This window comes from Photinus pyralis, unplaced genomic scaffold, assembly GCF_008802855.1.
Source record: "Photinus pyralis isolate 1611_PpyrPB1 unplaced genomic scaffold, Ppyr1.3 Ppyr1.4_LG8, whole genome shotgun sequence".
In the NCBI taxonomy this organism is placed as follows: Eukaryota; Metazoa; Arthropoda; class Insecta; order Coleoptera; family Lampyridae; genus Photinus; species Photinus pyralis.
In genome coordinates, this window is record NW_022170819.1 from 5710563 (window position 1) to 5720838 (window position 10276).

At 41.3% G+C, this 10276-nt stretch overlaps 1 protein-coding gene across 1 annotated transcript; it reads left to right on the forward strand.

Moving 5' to 3' along the window:
• The first annotated feature begins 5657 nt into the window (after positions 1–5657).
• On the forward strand, positions 5658–9854 carry LOC116178332. The gene is made up of 2 exons (XM_031497798.1): positions 5658–6351; positions 6400–9854. The coding sequence occupies exons 1-2, from the start codon at positions 5688–5690 to the stop codon at positions 9852–9854; spliced, it is 4119 nt and encodes a 1372-aa protein (XP_031353658.1). The 5' UTR covers positions 5658–5687.
• Positions 9855–10276: the final 422 nt, after the last annotated feature.

Genomic DNA, 10276 nt, shown 5'->3' on the forward strand with positions numbered 1-10276 from the left:
AATCCTCAGGGAAAGTTATCGGGAGGGCCCTACAGAAAGAGCATTTTAAGAGAATTTAGAATAGATTTTCCAAATTTGTATAGGAATACCTAAATAGGGTACCAAATAGGTTTCTAAGAATGCAGTCGAGGAGATTTCTAAAAATAAACTCTTCCTTTAGAAAGCTCTTCTCTACGGAGTTTGCATGGGATTTCTTATGAAGGTTATTTAAGATTCCTTAAAATTCCACCTTTTATACCTCTCTGAAAAGGCTACTTAGGGGTGCTGTGCAGGCCCGTAGCCAGGGGGTGGCCAGGGGGGGCTGCGTGATCTTGCCCCCACTGGAAATTTGTTTGATGGTTCCTTTACAAAAATTACAGGGGAAGTCTTTATCCAAAACTTTTTAAGCTCCACCTAGTAAAATACCGGCCACCCCTGCTACTTCATTCTGACTACGGGCCTGGTGCTACGGGAATACTTCTGGAGCGATTGATAGAGAAATTGCTGAAGTTATTCAAGATAGTGTTTCGAGACATAAGATTCCTATAGTGAATATGCAACAAATCCCTCCGAATTTGCAAGAAATCTGGTAAAAAAACTTCTAGAATGGTCACCATTGAAGTTCCTAAATAACTTTCGATGATTCTGAGGGCGATTGCCAAAATGGTTTCTTAGAAAGTGCAAAAAAAAAATTTGAAATAAACGTAACCGCTAAACCCACATGAAGGAGGCTTTGAAGTAGATTATAATAAGAAAATTCCTAAAGGGAATCTCTAACGCGATTTCAAGTAGGTAGTAGGTATAATTCACGATTCCTTACTTTTAATAAATAAATTTCAATTTTGTGTTAAAATATAAGTAAAGCCTTGACTTTATATTTAACCACAGGGGTCTGCGTGGCTATAAATGGCAACTTAAACGTTTTCTGGACGAATCGATTCCTTTCTTGCATGTTTTTATGGTCCCAATGAGATTCGCACGAGGGAAACTTTATTTAGGTTGTTTAAGTTCTGGAATTTTATGAAAAGGTATCGCAACTTCGGGGAACTAATTTAATGACTACGGTTTATAGTCTTCTCTATTACCTCGTTTCGCTTTATCTATGAATACGTATCTGTTTCCTAATGCATATTCATTTAACTACCAAATACATTAGTGCACGCGGTAAATGTCATCCCTTTTTTACCACCCGCAGGTTAGTAAGGGAGGTATTGCATTGCGGCAAAAAATGACCCCCCACGTTTTTTGACGGAAATATACTTTTGAAGCACCAGGAATCCGAATCAAACAAAATATCGATGATGTCGGTGTATCAGTTAGTCTGTCGGTCTGTCGGCCCGTTTGTTCTCTCATTTCCGGCTAAACTGCTGAACCGATTGGAACTAAAGTTGGTACACATATTCTTAGACATAAAAGGGCCGAATCGCACATGGCGAGTGTGCAGGTGGTATCCACGCAGCAAATTTTTCGATTTATATAGTATGTTAAAGTTGCATATTGAAACGTTTCATAAGAATCCTTTTTGGTTGTCTAGCTAATTTTAGGCATCCCATTTGGAAAGACATGTCTGTCTCTTCAACAGAGAAGGTAACTGAACTGATCTTTAGTAAGGATGTAATAGAGCAATTTTCTCTGGTCCTTCAGAAAACACGTCTTTCCCACATGCGGACGCTGCAGGTATATTTTCCTTAGGCGACCAAACGGAGCTTAAACTCAACAGAAATTCCTCGGGACATCTTCAGGTATTTTGCAATACACTGGTCTAAGGAATATTCCCCGTGCGGGGTTGCTAGTCCTCCAAGGGCGCTTCCCCAGGTGGCGGATAGGGGAAAGCCTCCTGGTGGTATCGGAGAAATAATATACTCGGGGCGGACCAAAACTAGCAGCGGCGACTGTCCCAGAGTTGGCGGCTGCACACAGCGTCTGACCCAAATTGGGGGGCTGAAATCCACAACTCGCCAACCCGTCTGACCATCGTGGTGTTTTATGGCCAAAATTACTCCTAGGAATGCCGAACTTAAATAAAGGAACTGTACCCCAGGTGGGTACGTTAAATCCGGAATCCCACAACGGACGACCGATCATACTCAAGGGTTCTGGGGGACGCAAAAGCTCGACAAAGACAGGGAAAAATCAGAGAAAAGAAAACCAGAAGAAACACATCAACAACAGAATACACATAGCTACATACATCAGATCCATGGATCAAAATGAAAAAATAAACGAACTCGAAGAGGAACTAAGTAAAATCAAATGGGACATTTTAGGGATATCAGAGGTTAAAAGAAGAGGAGAAATGTGTATAGACCTACATTCAGGAAATCGCCCATATTACAAAGGAAAGGAGGAAGAAAAATACGGAGGAATCGGATTCTTAATCAAAAAGGAAATGAAACAAAAGGTAATCAAATATAAGAATATATCAGATAGAGTAGGATATATAATATTGTAAGCTAACAGAAATACAAAAATAAAATTGATACAAGTATATGCCCCGACAATAACACGCGATGAGGAAGAAATCGAAAATTTCTACGAGTACATCACCACAGCACTAGAAGATGAAAATATAAAACCAACAATAATTATGGGAGATTTCAATGCAAACATCGGTAAGAAAATGGAAGACACTGAAAACAAAATAGGAGAGTACGGATTTGGTACGAGAAATACTATAGAGGTACTTTAATAAAAAACACAACCCAAAATGGACATGGAGGGTCTCCCCTTATGGGAAGACAAAAAATGAAATAGATTACTTCCTCTGTTAGAACAAACAAATCTTTAAAGACTTAAACCACGCTTAATACATTCTCCACTGGCAGCGATCGTACACTAAGAGCCAAAATAGAAATAGATAAACTAGAGATGAACAAAACAAGAAAGAGACCAACGGTAATCGACCATAATAAAATAAGACAACACGCAGAAGAATATAGACAGATCTTGAGAAGAAACCTTAAACAACAATCGGTAGCAGAAGAGAGAGGCATTAATAAAATCAATAACGAAATGAAAGAAAAGCTATTGAAAGCGGGAATGGAAAGTGCCAAAAAACTATAAACTAAGTACCTAATGAGACAATTGAATTAATGGAAAATAGACGAGAATTAACAACAAAGACAAAAGAAACACAGTAGAATACGTAGAGCTGAACAATGATTATGAGGAAAACAAGAGAATACCTAAGAAAATATAATGGAAGTGAAATCGAAAAGGTAATCGAGAGGAATAGGGGTCTAAAATGCTTACGCGCAAATTTAGAGAAACCACTATTTTTTTCAATAAATAGTGAAGCAGGTAAGGAAATAAAAAATACAACTAAGATATCAGAAGAAGTAGGAACTAGGGAATGCAATCCCGCATCAAAATCTCAATCCCGGTATTTACGGGATTGTTAGATGTTAATCCCGCGGGATCCCGGTATTTGCGGGATCCCGCAAAACTGTATATAAATATGGCAAACAAGTAATTCTGTGCGGTAAACTTCTGTATTAAAGTAAATCGCTAATTATCACAATATTTAACAAAAAAAGTACCTTCAGCCTAACTTAGAGCTCAAAAAAACCTCACCTGTAAGGCACAAAAAAAGTGAACTTCTAAAGTGCCTCAAAAATCATAGTACATTTTTAACGAAAAAAGTTTATTATTTTAAAAATAATTTTTCCGTTATGCGTTTCATTAACAAAGTAAACAGAGTCGTCCCCTTGGTCGACAAATTCCTCAGTCCCGCAAATCCCGCGGAATCCATTTATGTGCGGGATGAATCCCGCAAAAATGCTGCGGGATCCCGGGATTTCAGGATCTCGCGATCCCGGTATTGCATTCCCTAGTAGGAACTAATGCCGACGTTAACACAGAAGAATATATTAAGAAAAAAATTACGGAAATACTACCAAAAATAGAGAATTACGAAATTGAAGTCGCACTATCACAGCTAAAGAATAACAAAGCACCGGGACCAGATGGAATCCTCGCCGAAATGTTAAAAGAGGGAAAAGAAGAAGTCATGGAAACATTAAGAAATCTATTTTATTTTATTTTTGCCTTTATTTTTGAGTGGGCGGGGTTTCAGCCAAGGCTGCTCCACCAACCCAACGGACCCCTTAGCACCACAGTCCAGCGTTAACTGAACTGCGCCACACGGGCCGGCAATCTCTCAAATAAATGCCTACATAAAGGAGAGATACCCATAGAATGGAATGAAAGTCATACAATCCTGTTATTTAAAAAGGACTTAAAGAATTATAGGCCCATGTCACTGCTGTCGCAAACCTATAAACTATTCATGAGAATTATTAACAACAGGCTAACTTATAAAATGGATTCGTATCAACCAATGGAACAAGCAGGATTCCGAAAAGGATACAGCACCACCGATCACCTCTTAACGATTAGGACACTTAATAGAGAAAGCTAATGAATATCACCTATACATGCATTTAGAATTTATTGATTATGAAAAAGCCTTCGATAGCGTTGAAGCAATAGAAAAAGCTATTACCAACTGTAGAACACCAACAAGGCAAGCAACTTATTGGGACTACTATCAAATTGGGTGTCAAAATGGTCTTAGATTGAACTTCTGGCCTCATGAAATCTTCTAAAAGGAAATACAAACCAAGAAACAATTTAGAGACAATGGATAAGTGGCTTCTAAATGAGAAGGTTTATTCAAGTATCCTCAAATTGAGTGCCAACCTGGAATTAGAAGCACTTTAGGTTCCCCTTCTGGCCCTACGAAGTCTTTTGAAAGGAAATTCCAACAAAGAAAAAGATGCATTCAATGCGAGAAGTACGAAAACAACTTTAAAAAGACTTTATCCTCAACGTCTGGTTACAGGAAGTCTTGCAAAGAGATTTGCGACCTAAGGATGATTTGTAAGCAATCCATAAGTGTTCATGCAATCAGGAAGTCTTCTAAAAAGTAACGTGACCAAAGGACGACGCAGAAATAAGTTGCAAACAATGGAATCTATTCCCTTCGACGTACGTCGGTGCCGTCAAAGGAAGTTATTATGGAAGTTGGGGATTCCTTTTCAAATACGCCAAAGCATCTTTTAATGCGTTGCTGGGGGCGCTCTTCCTGAACAATTTTTGCTTGCCTGTTAAATCAAATTTCTGGATTTCAATTATGTAGAAGGTTATGGGCGATTTTCAATCGAAAATTTAAATTGAAAATAATACTTTCCCTGTGCATTTCCAACTTGTGATTACGCTCTTGCCTGTTAAATCTCCCCCATGCTAAATAGGAATGCAATCCGAAATAAACTGTGGCAAGGAACATAGATTTCGATCCTCATTTGGCTTTATTAGATGTAACTGTTACTTACACATATATCAAACTGTGCACTATGTTCTAATTGCTATCGTAATGAAGCTTTGGGCAGATTTATTGCAATGACTTAGTACCATTAGCAGTTTTTTCGTTTGTAAATTTGCTCTTAGAATTCGGTACAAATTTATTCATAGCACCCTTGTTGCCATTCGCGATATGCTGGACTGACGTAAATGAAGCAATTCCCTTTCGTAACGTAATCTACTTGTTGAATTCAAATGAAATTCGGATTCCTCATCCATTTATAATCCGCTTACCTTTGTAGATCCAAATGAAGTAATCATTTTTGAGCTTCGTACGTTTCAAGACGTAGTAAATATAGCACTCTAGTGTTGTCAGTGTCAACGTCATCAAATTTCTCGTTTGTAATATGAAAATTTTTTCAGGCTCAAAAGATACGTCCACATATTATAATGCTGGAGCTGTCAAGTCGTTTCTTAACAGAAAGAAAGGTAACAATGATTATTACACGGCTGATAACACATTTAAGGGAGGCTCCACCACGAAGAGTAACGGAAGCCAGGACAGTGTCAAACAAACTAGCAAAAAGAGCGAGGCTGTTGTAGTGAAGAAAAGTGGCAAGAAAATTGATAAGGAACGAGTGATGAACTCGATTATTAACAATGAGCTGAAGAAGAAAAGTATTGGAATACCATGGTCGAATTACATCGCCTTTATGGGGGTGACAAATTTGGCGGATAAGAGCGATGTGGACGGAACACCCACCTCATCTCACTGCAAGAGCGCCAAATGCAAATGTTCCTGTAATAAACCCATTACGGTTGTGTCGAGAAAATCGAGTATTTTAAAGTGTAGTGAAAAATTTAAGCAGAAGCTAAGACAGAGGTGCGCTAAAGAAAAGTTTGTAATGACAAAAGTGCGCCCCAGACGGGATAAGAAATCCGACATTGAAGTTTCAACAAAACAAACAAAATCGATTATAATTAAGAAGAAGCCGGCGAAGAGTTTTAGTACCACGTCGAAAAGCAGCTTAAAATCTGCACAAACGCAGGCATCTGTAGAAATACCCTCTGGTGAGTATGGGAATGAGGTGGGAAAGTTAGAAAGGTACTAATTTGCAGACCAACCGTCGACCTCGCAGAAGGGGACGCCCAAGACAGGGAAATCGCACGTTGAATTTCATAAGTCCGCGTCAAAACTGAAGCAGCATAAAAGCATGTTCGACCTAGAGAACCTTGCCGTTTTGGAAAGAGCTTCGGTTACGTCTAGTAAGCACTCCAATAGAAACAGCAAGGATCAACTTGGTCACGCATTTGGTTCGACAATATTTGGTCATAATGACCTTTGCCAAATGTTGGTAAGCCCAAGTTACTTTACCGAACAGTGCTCAGGGGAATTTATGAGAGGAAAATTAAGCGCGCATGTAGATGGTCAAAGTACGGAGATTGTGCAAAAGGACGAAGTGAAACCATTCGAGACGCACAATGGGGAACCCTTCAGGGAGCATGTGGTTAGCGTTGTTGATTACGATGAGCCCAACCAGGACTGCACACTGAAGGCTATAACTGAATTGATCAGCGAAATGGAGGTTGTTAATGATATCCCGCCACCTAATAAAACCGATGCGTTGGAAAACAAGTCCAGTAGTGAGAAGGTTGATCCTCAAACCATCCCTGTGATCACCGATTCAAGTGACAGTGGTGCCAATCAACCAAAATTGGTAACTTGGAAGGACTTGCACGGTGAGCGTTTGCAATCCACTAATCTTGAAGAAACTGCACTAGTCGATCAGTATACCAAATCTCGGACTGAAAGTGAGAAAAAGCGCAAATCGGTTGATGACGATATCTCTTTTGCGCACGCTTTGTGGAAGAGCAAAGTAACGTACCAGATTCAAAAAGCCTTTGAGTGCGATTCACTGGAAAACTTACCACTTTTTGTTGAAGAGAAGAGCAAAAAGGCACTGAGACACTTCAACGACTTTGAGAACTCGCCCACCTGCAACCACTTTATTATTTCCCAATACAAAAAATCGCCACCCAAACACAACCATCCGCCGCTCCCCGATTCCGACCCACCGATGACCGAAGACTCACTGGAGGGAGAAAAGTGTAAAAAGGTCAACTTTTCACCACGTAAGGTGCTGAGAACCTACAAGCAGAGGTTGACACCTAAATTGGACGAGGATGTTAGCAATTCCTCCAAGGAATCCATTCAAGCGGAGGAGCCGGTGAAAGTGAAGTCAAAGAAGAAGGTGCACTACTTAACCTATCCCGTGCAAACTTTGTACAGCAATCACCTGCCAATCGCACCAAAGAAACCCCTACCTTCGAGGCTGCCAATTCTACGCAAGATTCCGAAGAAAGCGTCGAGGCCGCTTAAGAAAACTCGGCAGGTTGAAGATAGTAAGAGCTTTGTAACACTCTCAGGTGACACAAGCGCTACGAGTAACGCTGACGATAGGAGATTGAATGTGGGAAAAGGTATAAAGGCACAAAGTGTAACGGAGAATAAGCGACCATTGCCTCCGAAGCAGAGTAAGGTCTACAGCAGATCGGTGACGGAGGCTGCGCCTCGAGGTGTCCCGAAGAGACGAGCAGAGCTACGCAAATTAAAGAGCAAGTTGCCAGTTTTGAAAGAAAGGGATCGGAGCGACACTGACAGCGCAAGCCAAGCAACTGCGATTGAAATGACACCTCAACATGTACAAGAGGTGGAGACACCACCAAAAGAGGGCGGGCAGAAGAAAGCTCTGGATAGGTGTAAGATTGAAGTTGTTATACATGGAGAGGAGCAAGTGGGCACCATCAAAGAGCCTGTGGATGACAAACAGACTTCCTCCACGGGTATTGTGGAGGAATGCCTTAAGCTCGAGACGGGAAACCAAACCAGCTGCCCTTGTAATAAGGAGACTGGCACCAAGGTCACCAGTTTGACATTAATTGCTGTGACACAGACGGAAGAGAGCCAAGAAACACCGATCGACGTCGAGTGCGCACCAGCCCATGAGGCAGTAAAAAGTGAGGGAGTACCCTTACCCAGCATCACCGTGTACAACAAAAGGTATCTCGGTTCGGAAGTGTGTTTCGCAAAGGGCACCGCGGATGTGAGGCACTTTTTGGATAACATAGAGGTATTTAACTACAACCTCCGTTACGAAAAAGACCGTTCTAGAAGTGTTACCTTCACGGAGGCGTCGACCGAAAGCGAACACGGCGACCTCAGCTACTTGGACAGCGATGACGAAATCGAATGTCACAGGCATCAGCGCGGCTGGTTCAAACAGAAATCCAGCTTTCTCAAAAGGAAACTTGCTAGTTACGGTCAGTCTACAGTTACAATCGTGAGGGACTGCGCTTGTCAAAATGAGGAGCTTGAGCAGAAGAATACTAGGACGAAGTCTCCACGGTCCCATCGTAGCCGTATACCTATTCCGGTGGTTCGAAGAACGCAATGCGTAGAAATTGTGCCGTCTGAAACAGAAATTCAACCTACAGATAATGGAAGTGGAAGCGATGAAAGCATCCCAGTGATTGATGAGCCGAGTCAGATGATGTGGACCGTTACTGACAACGAGGGAGTGGACATAAAGCGCTCATTTACCAGCAGCGAGCCTCGCTTGAACAATAATCATTCCATGCCCAGTCTGAGCAGTTTGTTAGGACTAACTAGGCGTGATGTGTCCACTACCTCGTCACTGAGCAACGCAAAGCGTGACCAGGCGTGTGAGAGTAAACCGTCGAAAGCTCACAAAAGTGTTGCGAGCCAATTTTTTAAGGAGCGCAAACCCAAGGCCACCTACAAAATCAAAAGTAAAGCGTCGATTGATTCGATGTCGCGAGCCGCAAAAAAACACCACAGGGAACGCTTGAGCTCGCTGATGGCGTCGTTCTCCCGCAAGCGCTCGAGCAAGGAGGCGCTCAATAACGAAAAGTGTGACCGGAAAAAGTACTGGAAGGAATTCGTCGCTTCTTTCCGCAGTAACAAGTCGACCTCTCGCGAGAAGCCAAAAATCGTTGATCATTGTGAATGTGGCAAGCGGAAACGAAAGTCTCGTGAAAAGGTGGCTAGGCCAGAGCAAAAACGAACATCGGAACTTGAGCGCGAAGAAACACAGGAATTTGAGCGGGAAGAAAGACCGGATTTTGAAAATCTTTACTACAGGCAGATCCCCCAAGGCAACATCAGCACTTACTACACCATATTTGCGCACGATTGCGAAACCCCGAAGAGTATCGAAATACTATACCCTGCCAATGAGTTGAACACCACCGAAACCTGCGAATCGGAAACGGTAACTATCGCGGTTGCGAAGCACAGCAAGATGTGCGTTAACGCGCGTACGCACTCCATGGAGATGCTCACGAAAGCGCACCACGAGGTGCCGAGAAGCAGGAGTGAGTACATTGAAAGTGTGGGGCCATTTGTGGACAACGCGTTTTGCGATTATGTGGTAAACGGCGGCAGCTCGTGTGATTTTTTGAATTACAACGATAAATTGCAACCGTACTATCACTGTACGTGTGGGCAAATACTCAAAATTAAAGTAATAAAAAATTCTGAAACTTCGCTTTAAGCATTGTGTTTTTGCTTCGTGATAAAGAGCTGCATTGAAATTGCTGTAATTTTAATCCCATTTAATTAAACTGACGTTCAGCAAGGCATTAGACTAATGTGTTACTGCCCTGAGCTTCTGTTTTAAAATCAACGTGGTTTCAGTCCTAACTTGTTAGATTCGATCCCTTAATAATCGGTATGGCGTTTTTAAGGAATTTTCTTTTTCTTTTAGCGTTTAATCTTGAGAAAATTGACATCTGACTACTACTTGACACCCATACATTGATAACTAAAAATAGTATATTGAAAGACACGTGTTACAATGCGACCTATTGTAATACGACAATAGGAGTATTACAATAAAGCATTGTAACACGTGTTTTTCATACTATTTTTTCTATTTCGGGACTTTAATTTAATTAAAAAGTAATTATGAAACAC

Coding starts and splice junctions, on each gene's coding strand:
- LOC116178332 (XM_031497798.1), top strand. CDS start 5,688: ATGAAAATTTTTTCAGGCTCAAAAGATACGTCCACATATTATAATGCT. Junction 6,352..6,399: donor ATCTGTAGAAATACCCTCTG/GTGAGTATGGGA, acceptor ACTAATTTGCAG/ACCAACCGTCGACCTCGCAG.